Source organism: Amphiura filiformis, chromosome 1 (genome assembly GCF_039555335.1).
Source record: "Amphiura filiformis chromosome 1, Afil_fr2py, whole genome shotgun sequence".
Taxonomy (NCBI): domain Eukaryota; kingdom Metazoa; phylum Echinodermata; class Ophiuroidea; order Amphilepidida; family Amphiuridae; genus Amphiura; species Amphiura filiformis.
In genome coordinates, this window is record NC_092628.1 from 93,011,782 (window position 1) to 93,037,969 (window position 26,188).

General features: G+C 37.0%; 2 protein-coding genes across 2 annotated transcripts in view; one reads left to right on the forward strand and one right to left on the reverse strand.

The window, feature by feature from the left end:
• LOC140157950 (exosome complex component CSL4-like) overlaps positions 1-10,064 on the forward strand; it is a 20,877-nt gene extending 10,813 nt beyond the window's left edge. The window contains exons 2-6 of the mRNA XM_072181201.1: positions 4,754-4,872; positions 5,558-5,632; positions 6,551-6,724; positions 8,838-8,919; positions 9,613-10,064. Coding sequence (XP_072037302.1) covers positions 4,754-4,872; positions 5,558-5,632; positions 6,551-6,724; positions 8,838-8,919; positions 9,613-9,761 — 599 coding nt within the window. The 3' untranslated portion in view covers positions 9,762-10,064. The remainder of the gene's footprint in view (positions 1-4,753; positions 4,873-5,557; positions 5,633-6,550; positions 6,725-8,837; positions 8,920-9,612) is intronic.
• Positions 10,065-17,122: 7,058 nt separating this feature from the next.
• On the reverse strand, positions 17,123-25,606 carry LOC140157960 (uncharacterized). Its single transcript, XM_072181212.1, has 4 exons — positions 25,279-25,606; positions 20,476-20,678; positions 19,180-19,382; positions 17,123-18,076 (listed from the first exon to the last, which is right to left on the reverse strand). Exons 1-4 carry the CDS (start codon positions 25,394-25,396, stop codon positions 17,701-17,703), a joined length of 900 nt encoding a protein of 299 aa, XP_072037313.1. The 5' UTR covers positions 25,397-25,606; the 3' UTR covers positions 17,123-17,700.
• Positions 25,607-26,188: the final 582 nt, after the last annotated feature.

The window sequence follows — 26,188 nt, forward strand, 5'->3', positions numbered from 1 at the left end:
TGTGGTGCCCGGCGAGGGCGCTACAGCACTACCTTGGCCGAACACAAACCTTAAGAGGGGCTCATGACCGCTTATTTATCACTCACGCAGAACCGCACGGTCCAGCCGCTAAACAGACTCTGGCACGGTGGCTGGTCCAGGTGTTAGTGGACTCGAAGCGGCAAAAGACGCCGCCCCAAGGCCCACTCAACCAGATCTATCTCATCTTCGTGGGCCTACCATAGGGGGGTCCCCATAGAAGAGATTTGTCAGGCTGTGTCTTGGAAGAACCCGTCGTCCTTTTCCACGGTTTACTACAAAAACGTAAACCAACGACCAGGCGATAAGTTCTCCAGGGCTATTCTGCGGAGATAATATGGTGGTTGGGTATCAGGTGTTTTATGGACAATCAGAATTCCAACATGGTAAGAACCAGTGTTTCTATTCTTAACCACTGAACTTTCAGTTCAGGGTTTTTGTCTGTTCACGTAGTCTTTCTGTTTCCGGCCGTGAGGGGGAAATAGTTTGACCTCGCGATTACCATGCTACCCACTCTCCCGATCCTTATCAGATGCTGGCCAATCTTGTACCTCCATCCGTCGGTTACTTGCTAGATCGATCTTTCAGATGTTGATGCAAGAAGTATCTTAATCAACATCGAAGCGGTAAGATCGACCGGTGTACTGAGTCTAGTCCCAAACAAAAATGTTTGGTAGACTCATAACCGTCGATCTTACCTTTCCGATGTTGATTATCCCGACCCCGCCGCCTACAAGTTTGGCCGGTAGGGGCTGCCCAAGTCGGATAAGGGATGATTATCGTGTGACGTCACCGAATGGGTGAGTCCACTCGGGGATCGGGGTTTTTGTTATTTATTCATTTATGTGGGACAAAATGACTATTGGTTTTTTCCGCATCTCGGGATCGATGCAAGAAGTATCTTAATCAACATCGGAAAGGTAAGATCGCACCGGTTATGAGTCTACCAAACATTTTGTTTGGGACTAATCTTGCTGCACTTTGACTGATGTCATATGAGGCGTTCCTAATAACATATAATTTGTTTTGCTTGCATTTACTGATAACTTGTTTGCTCTAAACCAATTGCTTACTTCTTTCAATTCAGCATTCACAACATTTGTTTGATTCTCAATATTTTCATGCGAGTAAAGGATAGTGGTATCATCAGCAAATAGTATAAAATCCAGAATATTAGAGGTACTAGTGATATCATTAACATATAATATAAAAAATAGTGGACCTAATATTGATCCTTGCGAACACCACATACAATATCTTTAAGTTGTGAGTCACACGTGTTGTAGGATACATATTGCTTTCTATTACTTAGATAATTTGTAAACCATTCCAATACCACACCACGAAATCCATAATGCTCTAATTTATGAAGAAGTATTTTGTGGTCAATTGTATCAAACGCTTTTGATAAGTCTAAGAAAATTCCAATAGTTGCTTTATTTTTGTCCACTGCTGTATTAATTTTATCCACCAGCTGTAATATAGCCATATAGGTAGAGTGGTTGGAACGAAATCCAAATTGTTTGTCATTAAGGATTTCGTGAGTATCTATGTAGTTAACACATTTATCAAATACAAGTCTTTCTAAAATCTTTGAAAAACATGGTAAAAGTACATGTTCCTGAATCCTGCATCTTCTTCTTGAGTATGGTTTCCATTATCTTGCATGGTATACACGTGAGGCTCACTGGCCGGTAATTTCCTGCATTCTTTTTGGATCCTTTCTTGAAAATGGGAGTCACTCTGGCAGTCTTCCATTCTTTGGGCAAACTTCCTGAATCCAGTGATTTCCTGAAGATTAAGTACAGTGGCAATGAAAGTTCTTCACTACATTCCTTCAACACTTTTGGGTGAATACTATCTGGTCCCGGACTCTTGTCAGGCTTTAGTTTGTCTAATTCTTTCTTTACATCCTCTTGTGTAAATACTACATCATCTACCTCCTCATCCATCACAGACTCTAACTCCGGTGCTTCTCCAGTGGGTTCTTGTGTGAAAACAGACTGGAAGAATTTACTTAATACTTCCGCTGTACGAATAATTCCGCGTGAATTGAGACATCGGAGCAGGTCAAACACAGAGGACTAGCCTACATCCCGTATCCTACTATCACTCAAACAAGCAAATCTCTTCACGAATTCACTCACATTGCGCGTTGCGATCCTACATCATCAGTTGAAACAAACATCTAAGTTTCCAAAAACAACTTTGTCATTCCTCAAAACTACAAGTAACTTCATTAATGAAAAATTGAAATCCTACTACATGTATTACCCGTTATTGAAAATTTTGTTCGATTTATGTCAACCAAAAGAACGCACGAGTCGAGTTCAGTTGACCAAGATGGTATCTCCTGCCTCCTGGTCACCTCAGATATGACGTCAGTATCACAATCGGTGGATCGGATTGGTTGAAATCAACGCCACGTTTTTGACCTTACAGGGTCAGAGATATGCATATTCATGTATGAAAACAGCGATGCGGATCTAGTATCATCACCGGGACTGAGAAATGTGACATTTTCGATGTTTGTACCGGGGAATTTCAGACACGGAGACTCCGTGGAGATTTCTAAAATTCGTCCAAAAGGTAACCAAAGGGTTGGGGATCGCATTTTTAACTATCACTAAATGTTTCGGAATTGAGGTCGGCTAAAAAGTAGACCGTTTCGGGGACTGTAATTGGTGTAGATGTCACATTTTGAACAAGTGTTTATCCTTACTAGACTATGAGTATGAATGTAGGTATAAAGGCAAAATCAAATTTTTCATCAAATCACATCATTTTATATACCAAATTAAAGCCCTTGAGCAAGGAAAGCCAAAACTAAAAACCGTTTTGTCATAGCGCTTTCCATTGCAAAGTTACATCTTGTGAAGTGACAGATTCATTGAATTTCATCAAAATTCAAATTCATAAATCATAAATAATTTCAGCCAACATTTAAAAAGGGCATTTCGTGATCCACAGCATCATCCCTCCACTTTTCTCAAAAAAAAGTTGAGATTTTTATATCACTGCCAATGCCACTGTACTGGAAACTTCTGGTTACATATGTTTATTTACAAAAAAATTCTTGCAGATTAATTCGTTTAGCAAAGATATTGTGAAATTTTAATTTAGTTACTTCTGGTTATGTGTGGCTCACGCATGCAATACTTCAAGCGAGTCTCTTCCGCAACTATAAAGTAATAATCATTTTGTACTCTGTTCAAAATGTGATGTATGTACACCAAATACAGGCCCCAAAATGGTCTACTTTTAGCGACCCTTAACTCCGAAACAAGTTAAAAATGCGATCCCAACCCTTTGCTTACCTTTGGATGAATTTGTAGCAATCTCCGTGTCGAAAAATGCCTGGTACTTGCCCGGTACAAACATGGAAATGGCCACATTGCTTCAGTCCTGTTAATGAATATTTCTTCCGTACTCCAATGGTTCCAACTGGGCTCCAACGCGGGCGTCACGATGATAGTCTCCTACATAACCAGATTGTGTCGGTCTGATGCTCGTTGTTCCTAATAACAAATCTGTGATAGCCACATAATAAAGTCTGGCCTGCGACAAATTTTATACACACGCGATGACGTATCAGCCAATCGGAAGCCTCGTTAGAGCCGCCATTTTGACACATGCATTCTGCTCATGAGAAAAATTTTCGATAACGGGTCATACTGGGATTTCAATTTTTTATTAATGAAGTTACATGTTGTTTTGAGGAATAACACGGGATGTTTTTTGAGTTTTATTTCAACTAGTGGTGTAGAAAGGCGGTAGAAAGGTGAGTGAATTCGTGATGAGGTTTTCTTGTTTCAACGATCCGATAGTAGGATACGAGAGGTAGGCTAAAAAGGTCTTACACATCATCTAGAAATGCTTCATTCGCTGGTATCATTTCAGGCGGTCTTGGTATAAAAAGGGAATGCTAGGATCACGAAATACTCCTTTAAATGCATCAATTGCAAAACAAAACAGCATACACGTATAGTCTCATGATAGAGCAGCTTTATGGAACTGCTATTAAATACCCTCTAAAATTCCATGTGCGATTATTTCATCACAAAAATAAATTTATATATTTGGGTCAAGTGAAGTATTGTTCGAGAAGACTAGCCAAGAATTTGCTCACCGATAGCTTCACATTCTAGGCTAGAGACCAGTTACCATTGCATTCAAAATCGAGTTGGATTCGCTGAAGCATGACACCATGTAAAGCAATGGAAGTTCAGAAGTAAACACAGCCGATCACGACAGGCGAATGCATCAAAAATGTTGCTAAAATTACATTTCAGCAAAATTTTAGACTGTCCAAAATAGGCAAATAACTTTTATCCAAATTTCAACATTAACAGAAAAAATAACCGCCGGTGCAAAAAATTGCCCCGCTGTCCGACCAAAAAACGATAGCAAAGCACTAACACGTACGTGTTAACTTGCGTTCACGTATGCACTCAGGAAAAGTGTGGATTATTCATCACCGATTAACAACACTTGGCTCCTGTACAAAGGTAGGAAGAGTTGTTGAACAAAATATCAAATTACAATTTGACTTGGTAATAAAAATATGGTAAAAAAAATAATTATGTTTAAAAATAAATGATGACATAAAATAGGGTTGCCATTGGAGGTTAGAACTGGAAATGGGTACGTTTATTAACATTAAAATTGGAACAGTGATCAACATTGTTTTGGGGCCATCATTATGCACTAAATACTTGTTTTATTCTTTGAACAGGGGAGCGACTAGGAAGCACAAGTGACTATCATGCAGGACCAGGTACATATTGCAAACAGGGATTTGTCTACTCAAGTTTAGCTGGTTTCAAGCATGTGCAGGAGACTGCTAAAGATGAGGTAAGAACAGGTGATTGGTAGGCCTAATGGAAGGACAAAGATAGATCTAAAAGAAGATAGACTAAATTGATATGAACAATAAGGATGTGCATGGACTGTCCCTGTTTACTCCATTATACCGACTGTCAATATTTCATTTGTAAAATGCAGACTATTTTGTAATGATGTCCTCTTGCTCTTGTACCCCCTGTCCATATAACAATATTTTGAACCTTTTACATAACAGAAAAAGCTTGATTATTCTCCTCTTGTACCCCTGTCCATATAACAATATTTTTAACCTTTTACATATTAAACAGAAAAAGCTTGATTATTCTCCTTATTAGATTGGATGTTTGATTTATTTGGGTTCATTTTAAAAACATAAAATCATGGCAATAATAACTCCAAAGAGAACACAACTTGTAATACACATTCTGTGACTGAAAAACATACTTTATTGCTTTACCTCTGTTGTATGGGTCCAAATTAAATGGGACATATCTGACAGTAAAAGCTAACATTTTATGGAATAGAAATATTAATCTATATTTTATAGAAATGTTATAATATGACCTTTAAGTAATAAAGAACATAATGATTTAAACTTTGTCAACATTGTTCTCATTTTACTTGAGAGGGTCACATTGTCAAATTTGTCATTTGAAGTAATTTAACAACTATATATTCTATTCTATCAATTCAGCTCCCAAAAATGCAGATAGTGAGAGATGAACAGGAGACAATAGTACCACAGGTTGGGTTAGTGGTAACCACCAAAGTAAGTACTGCCTATAATTGCTTGCTTGATAAAAAACTCACTTACTCAATCACCCACCCAACTCACATATCTCACTTCTCACTCACTCAATCAATCAATCAATCAATCAATCAATCAATCAATCAATCACTCAATCGAAAGGTTTTGAAGTTGGCCATCTACACTGAGTAGACGTGCCTCCCACACCCACATACCTTATATCCAGCCCTAGAATTAATAATAACTTTTCTTCAAGTTGGTGTGCAATTCCTTTTCATTAGGTAGAATTTTAAAAGTAGGTTTAAAAGTGGTTGAGGTCAAGATTATCATGAATATCTGTAAAATGCTATACAATTACCCTATTTTGTCTGCCATTTTGATGAATTCAATTGTGACAGCACTACACAACATGCATCACAAAAATGATTGAAAGTTTTTTATAATATGCAGTGTGTCACCACATTATAATCACATTATCAAGAACCACAGCTACTCTCAGGTAAAATGAATGATCAATTGTTACATTTTCATAAACTCTTGAACCATGTAGCCAATGTATAAACCTTGTCTATTTCATTCTACGTGCACATGCTTTGAGAAATGTTTGTGCCATGTAGGATCATCAGAAGTGGATGCATTTATTTGCTTGCAGTTTTTGACATTTTTAGGGAATATTTTGTTATAAAAATAGCAAAAAAAAAAGCACTATGTTTTTCTTGTTTGTGATTTTAAAAACTGCTCCCACTACACCCTTCGAGGCTTGTACTTTAGATGCATCAACATCTGAGCCTGTTTGCATCATTTTGTCTAATTTACTTTCAATATGTACATGTTTATACGCAGTTATCAACCTAAAAATATTGATCACTTTTTGCCACCTGCAAAACCCTTGGAAAACAAACAGCAGTGATTAGTTTTACTCTCTCAATTTCTTTACAGGTAGTGAATGTAAACCCCAGATTTTGTCGTTGTGCCATACTCAGTGTGGAAGGCAAACCACTGAGACAGAGTTTTAGAGGCCAGATTAGACGAGAAGATATCAGAGCCACAGAAAAGGATAGAGTAGAAATGTATAAGTGTGTCAGACCTGGAGATGTTGTCCTCGCTAAAGTTGTATCCTTTTCAGATTTGTCCTTTTTATTCCTCTGACTTGTATTTATTTTGTAAATTATACTTACATGTACATTTATAGCACTTTTAAAAAGTAAGGGGATTTTTATGTGTAATTTCAAACAAGTTTCCATATATATGTCATCTTGTCTCCAAAAATAGCAGGATGTTCGGCATGTATTGAAGTGCTTTATCTTTCTATACACTTCTAGTGCCCGTTTCTATTCATCGTTATGTATTCTTCTCCCGTGCATTATTTTCGCGAACTACCCTTCACAGCCCAAATTATATAAACCTGCACGCTAAACAATGCATTATCTAAAACCTGCACGCTAAACAATAGATTCTAGATAATACGTGCACGCTCAAATACTAGAAATACTACTTTCACATAACCATAAAGTAGAGTTAGGTGGCGCTTTAGACACAGAGATCACATAACTATATAATTGTCTGTTCGATATATATACCAACAAAAAATACGAATATACATTCTGTGGTGTTAAAATGGTATAGTTACAAACGGTGTTCTATAATAGTGTACAATTACGAATAAGGTGCAACTCGCTAGACTTGAGTCCAGTCCTCGTTTACGGAGTTTAGGATTAGGGTTTAGGGTTGGGATAGGGCAGTCTTGTAATAAGACTAGTAGAGTTGCACCCTTGCAAATATCATTGTCATAAATTATGATTAATGACCTCAAATAAATCAAACATCAAATGAGAATAATCGAGCTTCTATTAATTAAAAGGGCCACAAACAGGTGGATCATAATTATACAAGATGACACCATTGCAAAATATTCAGCATTTTACAAATGAAATACATGTAGGCCTATATCTAAAATAACAAAGCCGGGCCCGGGAAACACACACTAGCGCATAATATCATGATCATGCTTTATAATACCATAGGCCTTCAAACACATGTGTTTGAAGGCCTATGATAATACTGAACAAATTGTTAAATCTCAATGTCGTGTGTTTTAATATAAGTAGTTCAAATTATAGAGCTATAAAGTCCAGTTGATATTCACCGTAGTACTAGTCTGACATCTAAATCGATCGTTTCCAACTGGTTCAGTGCTCTCTGTGTTCGAAACCACGATATTAAATGATCACAACATAAAGTCAAGTCAATGCGTGAATAAGTTACCTAAGTATGACGATGGCTTAATCGATACCATTGATTACAGGGATTGATTTTCTTTACCAGTTAAATGCTACGTAGCTGGTCAATGTCCTGACGGTGTTTTTAAAATGTAAGATATTTTCCCTAATATTAAAACTAATATAATGAATGCAGCAATTAATATTGCCTATTGTTTTAATAGGCCTACACTCAAAAGTGTATGACGGATAATGTACTGTGCAAATGCATTCGTCAAGATAATTGCACTTGCCATGGAGTTATTGCATTTAGCTTTTCGAGCCTATCGGCTCTCAAGCTAAATGCAATAACTCCACGGCGCGTGCGATTATCTTGACGAATGCATTGCACTCAGTTCATTATCCTTATCATAAATGATCTCAAACAAGCAGTTTGTTAGACTGCTGCCCTCAGTCGTCAGCCGTCTGGATTGACGACTGAGAAAAATTATGTGCAAAAAAAAGTGACAGATTTTGCAACAGGATTCCTGTGGCATATAGCATGCGCAGTTGTGTCCAAATTGACCTTTTGACTGAGTTTATTGTTTTTACAACTTCAGAGTGCGATCTCAGCGGCACGGTACAGCGATGCGGTACACAGGCGCTGCAAAGTTAGTCGCGCTATGGCGCACAACCAAAGTCGCATTGAATATTTTTCAGAAGTCTGTCACGATATGGACGGTAAGATAATCAGTCGTCACTACGAAGCATAACATAGTACATGCGAAGTGTAGACGGCTGATTGGAATTAGTCTAGCAGTTTGTGTCAGCTTGATATTTTGAAAGGCAACACATGCTGCTGCTTGATTCCATTTGGTGTAGAAGGTATTTAAATGATATGATATACATTTTAATATACACATACCAATTTAGTTGTGTAATTCTTGCATGATGGTAATTTACAAAGAGTATGGATTTGATAACAAATTGATTAACACTTTATCAGCCTTAACAATTGTGGATCATAGATGTCTCTAGGTGATGCTCAATCATACCTATTAACTACAGCAGAGAATGAACTGGGAGTTGTGCTTGCACAAAGTGAAGCAGGTAAGAACCAAACCAAAACTGTATCACTCTCATGAGCAGAGAACAATATACAGATGTTGCTGTGATATTGGCACACAGAGAGTGATCATGATAGACACTGGTTAATGGTTATCACTTTTATTATAATAGTAATTCTTTAATCATCCCTTGGTGCCAAGATGTCCATTAATGTAGGTGGATAGGGCCAGTTCAGATAAAGTTCTTAAGTTCAGATGTCACATGAATCTTACCTGTATAGTGTTACCATTTACACTAATTTACAGTGCACTTAGGACACTGCAGTTGCTCCCAAAGTGAGTCCGATGTGAGTGAATTACATGTTTAGCCAAAAGTGTCCTCACATTTTTTATTAGCTGCAATATGAATGTCATAACTGAACCCCCCCCCCCCCAAAAAAAAAACTATTTCCAATTCTTGATAGATATTTCAATATTGGGACTTTTAACAAGTAAAAAGAAGATTTGCATGACATGGGACTCGTATTGTTATGTTTCAACAACATCTTACAGCACACAGGTTTATTTGGACCTCTCTGGCTAAAGATGCATTGGGTAGAACCGTAGAATCAAATTTATGACTTATTTATTCTACTCATTTCATCAAACCTTTTTCTAATGCTACACCTAATAAACTGTTCTATGCTTTAATTGATACTGATAATTTTGTATGTTTCTTGTTTACTTGTTCTTTCAGGTGTAAACATGGTACCAATTAGCTGGTGTGAAATGATCTGCCCTAAAACTCACCAGAAAGAATTTAGAAAAGTTGCCAAAGTTCAGTCGCAGTACATTCAGAAAGAGTTCAATAAAGTGCCATCAAAACATTCTCAGCATAGGACTTAGCAGTGATGATACACTAGTTACTTTTATACATACTTTGGGCCTGTGCACAGGGTGAACAGGGCCATCTTATTCTAGATCACAATGTGCTGTGGATTATATGGATATCAGTATCTGTTCACTTCTTCTTCGGCTGCAGCTGGCTTGGTGCATATTATGCATACATTTGTGATTGTGAATATCATAATCCTCTAGGTAAAATAGTTTACTACTATATGAAGCTTCAAGCATATGCATCAAGGACTCTATAGTCGCCTTACCAAGGTCTGCGTATAAGTCTCATTTAACAGGCAAATATGCACACACACACTAAAAAAACGGTAGCAGAACAATATTTGTATTGATCATTTTTAGTTTCTTCACCTATGAGAGAGGGCTGAAGGACATTTAGACATGGCACAGTCAAACTCTAGCTAGCCTAATCTATGTTGGACAAAGGATCATTAAGATGAAAACAGCAATCAATTGATTCTGGGTATTTTAGCATAGTATTAAAGGTTTACGCTAAAAAATCAATGTTATGTCTCAAAGCCCCCATGTGCGTATGTTTTCCTTAGCATCATAGCATGTCTATTTTAGGGCAAATTCAATTCATTTTTTATTTCTTTTTTTAGTTTGTTGCTGTAAAATATTTTAAGAAAATTGGTTTAGGTATAAAACAATTAATATTTTTACTTGTGTAATAAACCACAATTTTATGCTGGACGGTGTACTTTTGAATACTTAAAAAACTTTCAGTTTACACTTTTTACCCATTCTAAAATAGCGAATGCCATGAGTAAATGGAATTGAAGTCAGTATCACAATAAAGGAAGCACACCATACCATGTGACAAATAATTGTTTCTATTTTGCATTGTTTATTGTGATAATTTTCTTGAGTTGGTGCCATTAAATGAGGTACAGATTGTGCACGAATCAAACTATTTATTGTGGTATAGGCAGCAGAAATGAACTGTCTTTTACAATTTTGTTCTTATTTCTTCAGCATTTCACATTACACTGATTGCTTGGAGCACAAAATAGTGAAGTTCTTTGTTTAAAGCCATAATGTATGATTTTCCTCAAATTTTAATTTTGCTATACTTTACCCAAAATTCTGAAATATTACTCCTATTAGTAATAACTGCTGGAAAGGGTTTCTGTTCATTTAAGCTTAAATATAGCAAGATGAAAGAAACCCAATTGGCTATTTTGACCATTTAACATGAAGTTCTATAATTATGACGTTATGTCAAAATTGCTCTGTTGACCTACACATACAACAAATTAAGCTGATTCCATTTAGGTGCATGCCGGGACATGACTGTGTAAACATTACAAATTAGCTGAAAAATCGGGTTTGAACAAAATTAATCAATTTTATATTATAAGATTAATACATTATGGCTTAGATCTTAAGATAAAGTACCTTTTTTACATTTGTCGTTATGTGAAATGGCTGAAGAATTCATTGAACTTATGACCATCTATCAGGGACTAAACAACCTACATGTTAAAGAAATATGTAAAACTTAATTTAAAAATATGTATATTATGTGATAATATGTCAGACATGAAATTTTTCCTGTTGAGTTGGTAACTTACTGGTTACCTGCCCAATTGTCAAGAAGAAAGTTAAGGTACAATACACATTGTACGCTGGCGAAGTGATGTAATAATCAGATTAACTAGTACCATAGCAATAGGTGAAAACAATTTTGAATATACCGCACTGCACTGGTACGTTCACGCGGTACCTCTTCATTAAACCATATCAAGATTAGTATCTTTGAAAAGACCGGTATTGTATTCAATCTATGATTGCAGACATACACAGGTGATGAGTGCAACCTGCTTGTAGTGCAGCACGATATATTCAAAATTGTTTTTACCTATTGTTATGGTAGTTAATCCGATTCATTACGTTACTTCGCCAGCGTTAAACATAATAACCCCTGGATATCTCCCCACGAATAGATACACAGTGTATGTAAGACAGATGTGGGTGTGGATGCACAATCATGCACTTCGCGGATGAAAACCTTGCTGTATTCAGTCCTATGTATTGTACAAGTGAAGAATGCAAGTAGGTGGATGTCATCCACAAAGTGCATCTAGACATCAATGTTCTAAATGTAAGTGTGACAAGTAGATATATTGTATCTTATTCATAAATAAACATCTCCTGGACGGAATTATAGGTATTGATTGCATAGTTAGTATTTACAGTCCTATATTTAATTACATATTAAATTATATTTAGCACAATAGTGATCTGGTGGGTGTTGTAAATTTTTAATACATGTATGTTGTTGAACATGCACCACAGAATATAGCAATTGAAAGTCTAAAATGACTTTCTAATGTAAATTTATCTACACACACTTAATCACAAGCACCAGTGTCTTGGCTAGTCACCCATAGTTTTTTTGACAGGGACTTTCCGCTTTAAAACTAAGTTATGCCTTTGACAGTGCTTATATTTCGCTGCTGTCATGCTTTTCATTAAGGGCTGGGGTATGAACGTTTGGACAGTATTTATTTTGGGACATTAGAGCACATCAGACATATCGAATTGCATTCTGAATACTGAGTATGTCATTCTGATATCAAATAATTTTGATTTTTTGAAATTCGCAATTTAATACACATTTTATGGCAAATCATTAAAAATTGATATTTTTGATAATAATAATAATAATAATGGAGCGTATTTATAACGCGCAAAAATCATCAAAAAGATCTCAGGGCGCGAAAACAAAAAAGAACCAAAGGACACACAGTGAAACACAAAAACCTTAGGAATCAGGGAAAGCATGTTGGAAAAAATGAGTTTTAGACTACATTTGAATTGAGCAAGAGAAGTGATATTGCGGATGTTGTTGGGAAGGGAATTCCAAGCTACAGGGGCAGCATAACGAAAGGAACGCATACCGGCAGATGATAAATTAACACGCGGGGTCCTGAGTAGCTTTTCAGATGATGAACGGAGGGAGCGTTGAGGAACATAAGTACAGAGAACCGCGGAGAGGTAAGACGGAGGGGTGCCCTCAAAGTGCCGGTATGCAAACACACATAATTTAAACTGAATCCGAATTTTATGGGTAGCCAATGAAGCTCATAAAGTATGGGGTGATGTGATCATATTTACGTTTTTTAACAATGAGCCGGGCGGCAGAGTTTTGGATCCTCTGGAGGCGGAGAATTTGATCAGAAGTGATACCAGCCAAAGTGGAATTACAGAAATCAAGGCGAGGCGTGATAAGAGAGTTAACAAGACACGACGTCGCTTTCTCAGACAAATATGGACGGATTGTGCTAAGTTGTCTTAAAGATAAATAAAGAGAGCGACATATATCACTTATATGGTCAGACATGGACAGCGTTTGGTCCAGCCGAACACCGAGGTATTTAACAGATTGTTGGAAAGATATGTCAGAATTCAAAATCTGGATGGTATCATCTTCTTCTCTGTCAACTTGTTTTATGCGAGAGGACGTACCAACAGTTAAGATCTCAGTCTTGTCGGTATTTAACAAAAGTTTGTTGCTATTCATCCAACTCAAGATGGAACTGATACATTTGAATGGACGATATGGTGAGCTCAAAGTTTATTGGGGTGTCAGATTGCGAGACTTCCGTGTCGTCGGGCGTACTTGTGGAAATTACATTTGTGCATTATAATGATGTCGGATAAAGGTTGAGAATAAAGAGTGAATAAAACCGCCCAAGTGCACGGAACCTTGAGGGACTCCGTGCTGTAATGGAAATGGGTCCAAACCACTCCATTAATATTAACAGATTGAAACCTCTCAGTCACGTGTGAAGTGAACCACTCAAGTACAACTCCTTGGACACCGAAAGTGGTCGCCAGCCGCTCAATGAGAATAGAATGGTCAAGCGTGTCGAACGCAGCGCTGAGGTCAAGGAGAGCCACAAGAGAAACTTTTTTCACATCGGTGTTGTTAAGAAGGCCGTCCAAGACACTCAGCACCGCGTCTCTACGCTATGGCCTTTTCTATACGCGGATTGGTGAACTTCAATAAGATCATTGTCAAAGAGGTGTTTTTGGAGCTGTTTAAGGACGACCTTTTCAAGAACTTTAGAAATAAAAGGTAAGTTAGAAACTGGCCGAAAGTTCTTAAGACAGTTATTATCAAGACCGGACTTTTTAAGGATGGGTACAACAATAGCATGCTTAAACTGAATAGGAACAATACCACTCATAAGGGACTTATTGATAGTATAAGTAATCAAAGGAACAAGATCAACAAAGCACTGTTTCACAAGATACGTTGGAAGTGGGTCTAATAAGCAACCCTTTGTTGGCATACTATGGACCAGCTCAGAAATCTCATCTTCAGTGACAGGATCAAAGTGATCGAAAACAGGACCCTCAAAAGCAGTAAAAGATGGTGGCAAACACTGACAAGAATCAAGTTTATCCCTTAGATGCGGATTTTGTCTGCAAAGAATTTGCAGAAGACTTGCGGGAGATCACTAGGAGCAACATTATTTGGAAGCACTGAGGTTTGAGATTTTCTGAGAAGGTCATTTGCAATTGTGAATAGCTGCTTTGTGGAAGATGCAGCTGAGTCAATTTTGTCCGCAAAGTATTGCCTCTTAGCATTAGTAACACACTTATTAGCATTATTCCTCGAACTTATGTACAATTCTTTATGAACAGTCAATTCAGTTTTCCTCCAGAGCCGTTCAGCACGCCTTTTCTCTCGTCTTGCATCCCTCACTTCAGTCGTCAACCAAGGAGCCGATGCACGATCCCTCACCTGCCGAGTAGTCAGGGGTGCGTGTTGGTCAAGAACTAGTTGCAGACCAGTATTGTAGGCGGCAACAAGACCACATACATCCAAGTTGGGTGATCTGGAAAGAACACTGGCAGTCAGTCCAGCAACATCAGGCTTTAGATTGTCAAAGTTAACTGCTCGCAAATTACGCGAGGTCACCGAAAGCGTCTACTAGGCGTATGTCTAGAAACATCAAAGTGACCAAAAACAGCAAAATGATCGGACAAACCAGGAAACTTCAACACGTCATCGTATTTCTTGGTAACGCATCTGTCATTCCGCACAACCACCCAGTCCAGGATACCATTGAGCTTATGAGTAGGCTTGTCGACATATTGAGAGTAGCCAAAATCAGTTAAAATCGAAATTGTGCGTCTGACTTCAGAATCAGTTGGAACTTCATAATGGAGATTGAAGTCCCCAGTAAAGGATACATCGACCTTCAAACTAGCGTAAGATGATAAAAGGTCAGTAAATTCAGACAAGAAAGTTGGAAAGTTAACTCTAGTATGTTTAACAAGATGTTCACCAGGGTGCAGTCTATACAAGCACACACATATGATGGAAACTTGGTGAATGGACAGTTTTAGTTCCACGCTTTCAAAGGAGGTGTAATCAAGGTGAGTGAGAGTGATCATATTAGATAAAGATTCTCTCACAATGATGGCAATACCACCTCCCGGCTCCACGAGGAAAGAATGACAGTTAAATCCGTGAGGGGTCATAAAACTCATATATGGCTCATCGCCTTTCTCCTACAGCCAAGTTTCTGTTAACATTACAAGATCCAGATTATTATCAGTTATGATTTCAGCAATGTCCGTGGCTATCTGACGACATGACTGAGCATTAAAGCACATCCACTTTATGTGACGGGTGTTTGAAACCGGGGAAGCAGCAGGAGGGGAAACCAATGATATATCATTGCGCGTACCCCCTCTCCTACCTCTGTGGGTGCGGCGACGTCTTAAGTGAAGTGATTGAATATGGTGGAGAAGCGGGGTAGAAATAGTATATGGGGGCAGCATAGGTTTATGAGTTAAATCACGCTGGTATTTTATTATACGATTAGTATCCAGTGATATTTAACAGTACTTGAAGTAAACTTTATAAATCTGATGATTTATACTTAAAGTGTATGTAGGTGGGATGAAAAGCCGACGATCAATTGAAAATTTTGACCTTTCAGATTGAAGATATGGATTTTTTTCCCCAAAACACCAAAAAAATTAGGTCCTTTTGGGAAAAAAATCCATATCTTCAATATAAAAGGTCAAAATTTTCAATTGATCGTCAGCTTTTCCTCCCTGCTACATACACTTTAAGAATATATCATTAGATTTATATAATTTACTTCGAGGACTGTTATATATCAAAAATTTGAAAAATATCAAATTTTTATAATTTGTCATAAAATTTGTATTATATTGTGATTTTTAAAAATGAAAATTATTTGATATCAGAAAGACATGCTTCAGATTCAGAATGCAATTCGATAGGTCTGAGGTGCTCTCATGTCCCACAAAAATACTGTCGAAACGCATAATAAACGCTCATTTTGGATCCCTTAACCGACCCAAACATAAAAACCCATTTCACAAAGCATTTGAAGCGTGGGTGTCCCACATGATGCAATATTGCATCATCATGCGGACAGTCATGTGGGCACAGAAAGCTTGGCCGGCCAAGGTGTGGCAAGGGGTCCCTGGTTTAAAAAGTTTATTCCGTCTTCCTTCCCCTTGCCAAAATAGGTATCACCGTCTGGGGGTTAAACTTGGAAGTAGATCACAATCGTCACATTCCCTACATGAAAGCTGTGCCAATGCATTTCAACTAAACTGTAGCCCTAGTATGCTTCTGAACAGTGTGGCAAATGAGTGGAAATATTGGGCCCATAAATCTAAAATTCCAGGGGTTCTTGTCAATATTGTACTGACAAATAATTAGGGTGAAAGCTTTTAATTTTGTCTTATCAAAATTTCACAGGATCTGAGGCAATTTTCATGGGCATTTGGCTTGCCTTATTCCAACACTGCTGCTGCTGAAGTCTGGTTTTATGTTGCATAATATGCTAATTCAGGATGGGAAATTGTAAATGACTAGCAAATTAAACCTCAGGTTCTAGCCAAGACACTGATGGGAAGCATAAGTATAGCAATTAATGATTCAATACATACAATGAGTCGATAATAAGTCAAAATGATTCAGTAATAAATTAGTGATTCAAAAATAAATTACAAGTGACATTTTACAAGAAAAAAATTACATTGATTACTGTGAAAACAAAGCTGAACATAACGGCAAATACGCCTCATAGTCATAATACATGTAAGCGTGTGCTGCATGTACTTTTACATCAACATTAAGTGCAACCTAAGACCATGTTGATTGATGTGTCTCAAATAATGTGCTCTGCCAGCAAAATGTATTACAAAAAACTTTAAAGCTTGCTTTTTGAAATATTGATTGTTTCGTTTTGAACTTGCTATGAAATGAGCAAATACTTTCTTTCCATTTCTTAATATGTTTTCCATTTAATTTGCCAGTTTCTTAGAACTTACATTACATGGTCAATTTTTGGTTGAAAAGTGTATTAAATGACCTGGAAGAAAACATCTGTTTGACACAAAAATTGTACCAGTTTAAAGTACAAACTAAGTGGTCATATGCAAACATGTAATATGTGACATGGTCTGATCCAACCAGGACTATGGATGCTGAGTTATAATCTTCATTTCTCATATCCTTGCAACTTTAACACATACTTGATGGGCATGTATAAGCATGTTCTAATGTGTTTTCAATCTCGCAATTTCTGCCTTTGGTCTGGTTGGATAAGAATGTGTCACATACAGGCTGTATCAAAATGATTGTTTTCCGACAATTTCCAGTGATTGCGGATTATGCACTGCCAGACCCAAATTTTAAATAAGCTAGATCCACCTTATTGATTAATATAAGGGTTGTAAAACTAAGTTATTTTACGGTGATCCCATGTTGCATTTGATAGAAACGGGATTCTGAACAAACATCAAAACTGCTGGAGATCAATCATTCTGATACAGCCCATATGTGCCCAAAATTAATTTGCCATACCAACATGCATAACCATAATGTAACAAAATTAACCCCTGAGCAATATATTATTGTACACTATCATTCTAAAAGAAACTCGGCTTGTCCTTGATTAAATCCATTAGTCCCATCGATAAATCTCTGATACGATACTTTCAACTTTCTATATTCTTCTATCCAGTCTTCTTTTTCTTTCTGTTCCTTTTCAACTTCTTTCCATGTTTCCTGATTAATTCCTTCCCACTCTTTGATTTTTTCTTTTAGCAAAGCAATCTCTTGACTGTGTTCTTTCCTAACTTTAGCAAGTTCATCTGCCGCTGTTCGTTTTTCTTGTCTCTGAGCAGTAAGAATGGCTTGCACTCTTTCATCATTCTTTTTAGCTTCCAATGCTTTCAATGCATTTTTCTGTTCTTCAGCTGCTTTTTTTGCTGCAACCACCTCGCGTTCTTCTACTTCCCTGTTTAGAAAAGGAAAAAATAAAAATAAAATCCATTATTTAAAAGCAAGTAACTTTTAAATATTTTCCTCCACTTTTGAATAGCAAGGTTATTTATGGAGCACTTCACGTCGCTCACATCACATACTGCTCTACAAAAATGGACAAAAGTGTTTCCCATACAGAGCTGTACAATACTGGTTTTAGATTTAGCCTCAAACTTATTTATTGCTCAATTAATTTTCCTCAAAGGATATTTTTTATGAAGAAGATACTTACTTGGAAGGTTTTAATAATGAAATCTTTTGAGTAACGTTGTGCAATGCAACATGGTATTAAAGTTATAGCTCTGTAGTTGAAACGATTTTGTTTAAAATGGTATTAAACTTATAGGTCTGAATACAGCCCAAGTATGCATTCATTTACAACCTTTACTATACTTCTAAATGTAGTGAATATTTTTAAGTATTAAAATACAGGCACTATCAGTTATCCCAATGAAAGAGTAATATCTTTAAAAGAATTGTAAATTAAGACCAAAGCTATTCTGATTTATATTTTTTTTATATGAACAATTAACAGAGTAGCAATAAAATCTGAAGAGCTCTCTATTTGAATGCATGTTGCTGTAACCAGTTGCAACATGACTAAAATGTTATCCTTATCATAGGTTACTTCCGGTCAGTCTTATTGCCTTTATTGATGCATGTAATACAATACAAAACTGCACAAACCAGTGGCGTAGATTTCTTTTTTAACATGGGGGGGATGGGGTTTGAAAAAATTCTTGATGTATAGTATAAATCCAGCACCTTTTGGTGACCGAATAAGCTTGTGGTACAAATGCGCATGCAGCGTGCACAATTTTTTGCTATTTTGAAGCTAAACTGATGAAATATGGTACAAAAGTGGAACTTTTTGGGCTAAAATGGGCAAATATGGGGTTAATTTGGTCAAACCCATATTCAGGTGTCAACATTGGGAGGATGATGTATGGACCATCACCCCTGGCAAAATATTGGGGGGGATTTATCCCCCCATCCCCCGGGATCTACGCCTATGTTGGATACATGTAGCTGGTGCATTTATGGAACCAGCAATCATGCAGACAAACAAAACCTTACTTTGCCACTTTTTCTGCTGCCTTGGTTGCAATTTGTCTCTCTTCCTCTCTGGCCTTAGCAACTGCCTCTTCCCTCTCCTTGTCCTTGTCAGCCTTTACCTTCTCCACTGTCTCTCTTAAAACCTGTTCTCCTTTCTCTCTGGCAACACCAAGTTGTTCTGCAGCTTGTTTCTTCATTTCTCCTTCCACACGAAGAGCTTCTTCCTGTAATGTTATATCCAAATTTAAAAGCAAACAAATCTTGTTACATTTTTAAAATTAAACAAGAAAGCCAAAGTGTTTTATTGTGCATAATAATTCAAAATATGTTTTTCAAAAGTTATGTATTTGTAGATATTAAAAATAAAACAATTTTCTTGCTAGTTTGACCAAAAAAAGGTGCAAATATCATCATTACAGCAAATCAATTGTAATTGATTTCAGATGGTAGTTTGTACATGAAGTTCCTCAGAATGAAGAATTCGCGTACCAGTACTTACAACATTTGAATGGACACAGCAGCCAACAGCTGATACGCGATCTAGCCATGATTGTGTGTCGTGTATTTCAAAATTCATCACAATAGCGATAGCTCCTCTCTCCTGTGGCCAACCCCATAAATATTGGAATACATGTAGTATCATGTGCATGCATACCACTTTTAGTGGTAGCCAGTAGGGGAGCTGGTGCCCCCCCCCCCCCCCTCCGAGAAATCATGATCCATTGCTACATCACAAGTCATACTGAGAATCCCAAGGCAAAAATTGGCCAAAATATGTGATGAGTTTCTTCTGATTTAAACTGTTTCGGTCCAAAATTGACCAAATTTGATTAAGCAAATAATATTATTGCACTTGTCACAGAAATTTTTTTCTCACTTTTGGCAAGTACGACACTACATGGTGGGGAGATCACTAGCTGAAATGTGCTGATGTGAAATACATGTAAAACACACATTGGCTTTATCATGTTTTTGTCAGAATATACATTTTCAAGTAAACCCACTTTCCAAAAACCTTGCTCGCCACTGCACACAAGCACCTATAATATTACGATGGGTATGATAGTTGTGTAATAGGCGAGAATTATTTGGTTTTTGTTATTACGTTCAGTCAATAAAGTCCCAACTTTATGTCCGTGTAAATTCACAAAAGCGTGCGTCAGTCATGCAATACACATGCACTTCGGGTATGTAGGTGCTGCGCCCAGCTGTGTGTACGCCATTCTATATTAATCCACAATGTTAGGAGTCCCGCCTATTATGAGCTAATCAGAATATAGCATGTATAGTTAGATTGATTTATAAAGAGGGAAATACCTTTAAGCTTCGTTCATGTGATATTTTTAAGTTCTCCATAGTTTGTTCAAGTTCATGTTGACCAGCACCCTTGCATTTTTCTAATGCTACTTTCTTGGCATGTTCAGCTTGCTCCCACACATCCTGTTTTGCGGCTGACACTGCACGGTCCCTCTCAATCTCGGCACTTTTCTCCCATTGAGAATGCACTTTCTGTCCCATACCTTCAAAAAAAAAAAAAATCAATATATCAAGATAAGAATGTGTGGTCCCTTTTTTAGATGTTTCTTTTCCAATCAGTTGTACACAAAAATTTTACCAATTTAAAATACAAATTTTGTAAAAGTAGGCTAGTCATGTGCAAACATATCTATGTGACTTGGTCTGATCCATCCCACTAAAATTGTTTTTCAAAAATTCCACTTTTTCCAGCAATTGTGTGCAAAATTTGTTGAGCAGAGCTACTACGCTACGGTATGGGTTCCTGTTTTTAAGACCAGTTCCAATAATTGAAACTCCCGGCTCCGACCTCGAGTTCCGTGCTTGTGATTAAATTACAGTTACACATTTGTAATCATTTTTCACCACAAAATATGATATGAAAACACAGGTGAGCAATGTATGAATATATGGAGAGGTCAAACAGGTTGTCAATTATTGTCAACTAGCGGGATACCCGCGCTTCGCGCGGGTCCCCGCTAGATGAGTAAATGGGAGCGATCACTAAAACAGGAGGAATTACTGAAAAGTAGAATCATTGAAAAAGTAAATTTTATTTTTCTAAACCTGTCCCTTCTGGCAGTTCCACTTAGCTTCTTTCTTTCTTTTCAGTTTCTTCTACATGGGCCTAGTTTGTTCCCATTTAAAAAAATTGCTATTTAGTTTGTTATTTATTTATTTAGGCCTAACCTAAAGCTAAGAATTCTCAGCGTATGCGAAATTCCGAGAAAATCACGGAATTGGAGGTAAAGCGGAAAACGCATTTCTGAGAAAAAAAAATAAAAAATAAGCAAAAATGACCTAGAAAAAGAAATAAAATGCAATTGAAAAGAAATAAATAAAATACTAAATGAAATGGGTCTTCAAAATTCATCAAAATAAAGTGATATCCGTCATAGATTTACCGTACAACACCTGTCCTACCTCTCATTGCAGCCATGATACCCAATCACCCATCCCAACTTTGCAACATCGTAATGATTCTTGTGAAATTTTATTATGTCAGAAATGTGCTAAAATTAGAAAGCGGAGAAAAGCGGAATTTAGCATTTGTAAAGCAGAAAATTCTTGGCTTTAGCCTAACCGCATTCCCATTATGTTCCAAATCTGCCCTTTCTTACATTTCCCTTTTAGCTTCTTTTTTATGCTGCTTAGCTTGTGATTTCCTGTTTCCATGTTATTTATTTAATTCTGTTCTCATTATTTTAGCTTCTTTTTTCTTATATTTCCTGATTAATTTTAATCTAATTTTAGCTTTTTTTTTTTTTTTTTTCTGATTAGTTTTTGTTCCCGTTTCATTTAGTTTTTTAGTTCCTGTAACCTTTTCAGTTTCTTCTACATAGATCTATTTTGTTCCAATAAATATATGCTGTTATTTTCCGTTTCCATGTTATTTATTTATTGATGTTATTTATTATTATTTATTCTTTTATAAATCTACCCTTTCTTACGTTTGTCCTTTTAGCTTTGGCTTTTTTTTCTACATATTTTGTTCCCAGTTTTCATTTTCCTGCTTATAAGCGTGTGATTTCCCATTTGCATTTAATTATGTTCTCATTATTTTAGCATCCTTTTTTTATGAATTATTTTTCTCTGGCACGGAAAGTTGGCCTATGCATATGCGCCCTGTGTGTGCGCGTCACATCCCTTGTACGCCAACGCACTAACGCTAACGCACTGCCAGTTAGTTACGGTACGCGCTGCCACTGAGTTTCGACAATAAAAAAGCCCGGGGAAAAAACACCCGCTTTTAACCATATTTCTTGACCGCTTTCAACCAAATGCATTTCCGTATATATTCCTCAATCTCCGTATGAATTTGGCTGTAAAACTAAACGACGCTTCATAGGCCTAGAATAAATAATGAAATTGTACACTGACTGCATGCCTCCACCTCGGGTCTCCTGATTCACGCGTCGTAGCCTTAATCTCTTGGCTGCCAACCTCGATGCAGTGGCGGAAAATGGGGCGCGTAGGGGCGAAAAGCTCGTAAGATCATTAATAAATTATGCGTTGTTGCGCATCTAGATAACCTGAATCATTTCTTGGCGCGGCCACCTCACAGTTGGCAGAAAACGGGGCAATGTTGCTCTGCGTATGGTTTTTGAATGTAAATATTTATACTACGCGATTCACACTGTCCTTATTACCCACAATGCCACTGCATGCGATTTTGCATAGCAACACTGCAGTTTTTTATGTTATTTTCTTAGTTACCAACAATTTGTGCAAAAACGAATGTCCGATGAAATAATGGCAATATGTACCCGATCAATAAACCACTAAATCAGAGTCGAAAGTCAAGGCAATTCGGAAAACACTCGCGCACAAGATGGGCAATCTTCCTTTTATTTATATATATAGACACTCGCGCACAAGATGGGCAATCTTCCTTTTATTTATATAGGACAGGGTTCGAGGTTTGAGTCCGGTTTCACTGCCAAATGTGTGAAAAAAATATTTAGGTGTGAAGAATACTTCTAAAAATGAGCATATATAGTATTTCTAAGTTAATAATGTCTGAATTTTCAATTTTTCTAACTTAGAATACTGTATCTTAAGTCGTTTTTGGGTTAAACATGGATTTATGGCCATTTTTTACTGAAAATGACCAGTTTTAGGTGAAAAAAAAATTCACCATTAATTTTTAATCCCTAATATTTTCTACTATATAGATAAATGTTGTCTTTCTCTGTTATTTTGTATTACCTGATGGTTTATTTGTTCAAATAAAACTGTTTTTAATTGATTTTATTGCTTACTTTGTATACCATACCCGGATAAAGTTGAACTTGAAAGTGAAAAAACGAAGCCCAAAAAAGGTCATTTTCGAGAGATTTGTATCTTAGTTTCACCATAAAATTTGATCTAAAGGGGCTGGAGACCTCATTAACCCCTCATTTTAATGATATGTCAATTTGCCACACACTGATAATAATTTTAACTTCCTTCAAAAAAGAAAAATTGAAGAAAATTGCAAAAATGTTACCCCTACCCCTAAGCGTGAAAAAAATATGGCAAATTGTAAAAAAAATTATTTCGGAAAAAAGTATACATGGAGATACAGCTCTGAAAAGTTGATCGATTGTGCACTCTACCAATCCCCACAATCGATTAGATTTGTGGAATGATGCCATGTATACTTTTTTCAAAATAATTTTTTTTACGACTCAGATTTTGCCCCATTTTGAGGTTCACGCCATTTTTCTGATGTATCAACCCCTTAAACCCAAAAGTTACACCCATAAAAGTTATTCCAGGAAGAGCAGTCAATGCCTTTCATGTTGTGCCCTCAAATATGTAATTATAAAGGGATGTTATACATGTACAGCAAGTACATGTACATGCATGCTCATGCACATGTACAGTGTCATCTAGTATGGGCAAAGCATGGTTGCGTCTGGTATCCAACTAAAGTCATTTCCCCAACTGATGTACCTGAACATCTGAGAAGTTCTATCCTGAGAAAACTGAAACAGAATCAAGTAATAGTCAAGTGGTATGGTGAAGAGAACTTTAGTTCTGTACCAGCTCATCACATCAACCACTTATCAGAAAATAAAGTTGATGCAGCCCGTGCCACTAGATCACACAATATTCAGTTGCGCTATCAACAAGCCATTTCTGATGTCAGGGGTGAATAAAGTGCTATGCTTCAGTATAAACATTTTAAGATTGTGTAAAGGTAATCAGTTACACATTAACACTTTAAGAACATCATTTCTTTATGAGTTTAGACATCAATAGATTTATTGTCTTGACACCAAACCTGACCGCTATATGTTTACTAAATATATAGGAATACAGGGGCCTCAGTACCAACATCATTTCATTTTCATACATGAGAACAGTGTTTAATCAGTCTTTATAGTTTGTTTAACATATTTATAGATTCAAAACAACTTGAACTGAAGTAATAATGCTCTGTAACTTTTTTTAAATACAGTTGTGTTCCAAGTAGACTCCCAGGATTGGTTAACATTCTTCGTAAAAACAACATGCGCTTAGAATTTGTAACATATCTTTAAAATGGTGATACCCTGTGTATTAAAAACTTCAGAAATGGACTCAGCACAAAATTCTAGTCCAGAAAACATGTATAATGTTATGATAACATGAACTTCATTTTTCCCCCATTTTGGCAGTAAAACCGTACTCAAACCTCGAACCCTGTCATAGATATTAATATTTTGCGACATTTATAATGAAAACAATTAACACTGAAGACACCCTATGGCACCTTCTACAACTTGAGAACAAGTCCTCAAACGTTTGAAATTTGTATAGAAAAATTACTTAATTCGTGTACATCGTGCCTGATCGTGGAACATACTCTTTGCGTGGCTGTGCGTAGTATGTGTAAGCTGTTGTACGCAGATAACCTTGCAATATGGACGCGTGTCGGCCGTGGAGTATTATAGCGCTGTACGCTCGTGTATTCGCATGATTAGTCATAGAGTAACATAAATTCTAACAAGCGTAGCCGTAGTTGAATTGAAATGTTCCACGATGTACACGAATTTAATAATTTTTCTATAGTTCATGAGTTACTACAACCATGGTGGGGTGGCCTAAATCCGCCTAGTGCATGTATTCCCCACTTACCTATGATATTTTTGTGTGTATATGCTTGCACCAAGACAGGTTTGCTGTCTTCGTATCGAAGTGGAACGCCTTCATAATTTGGCTTCAGTGCTTTGGGGTTTTTAACTTGGACATCCATGTTTTCGGCCTGCGTCACCAAAAAAATTGTTAGTGTACCGTTAGATGTCAATTCCAGGGGATAGAATTGGGACTGAGAGCCCAACTACTCTGCACTTCGACTGTCTAATGATGAGCAGTGTTGTAAAATTTCCAGCCAGACTGTTGTTGTTTTCGTTGATTTACCGAGGTCAAAGGTTGGCGCGAGTGGGAGAGCGTCTCGTTGCTAAGGTGACATCAGCCAGAGGAGGGCGGACAGTATGCATTGCAATCACCGTGTGGCAATCACCTGATTGCAATGAAATGACGTGACATGATTGCAAAATCCCGTCAAACTTGGCACAAGTTAGGGAATGTTCAGAAATGCTTTGTGGTGGTGGTGGGGGGGGGCCTGAAAAATAAAAATAGAACTGCTACGATTAAAACCAGATCTGGGTTTAAACCATTACAAACCGAAAAAACACTTTATCTAGGCCTACTGGTCATATTTTCGTACAGCAATTATTGTTTTTAGTCATAGGCCTATTTGGTGTCAATTTGTTAAGAAATATATTTGGAAGAAATAATAGTCGCTCATGTCCAATTTCCGGGATTTTTGACCAAAAATGAGCATTTTTTAAATATTTTTAAGAAAAAAAAATCGATATTTGTGAGCAAGGATGTGTGCTTGATTAATTTGCAAGGGGTCAAATGTCACAAAAAACAACAACTTTCCCATATAGGGTAAATTGGGGTAAATGGAACGGTGGGGTAAATGGAACGCTGAGAATACAATTCCCTCAATCAAGAAACAAATTGGGCAACATCATACCGA

Bases quoted from the DNA above. Each gene is read 5' to 3' on its own strand.
- LOC140157960 (XM_072181212.1), bottom strand. From the start codon at position 25,396: ATGGATGTCCAAGTTAAAAACCCCAAAGCACTGAAGCCAAATTATGAA. The intron at 20,679-25,278 runs GTAAGTGGGGAA...TTTTTTTTGAAG, and splicing joins TACACACAAAAATATCATAG to GTATGGGACAGAAAGTGCAT. The intron at 18,077-19,179 runs GTAAGGTTTTGT...TTTTCTAAACAG, and splicing joins GCAGCAGAAAAAGTGGCAAA to GGAAGTAGAAGAACGCGAGG.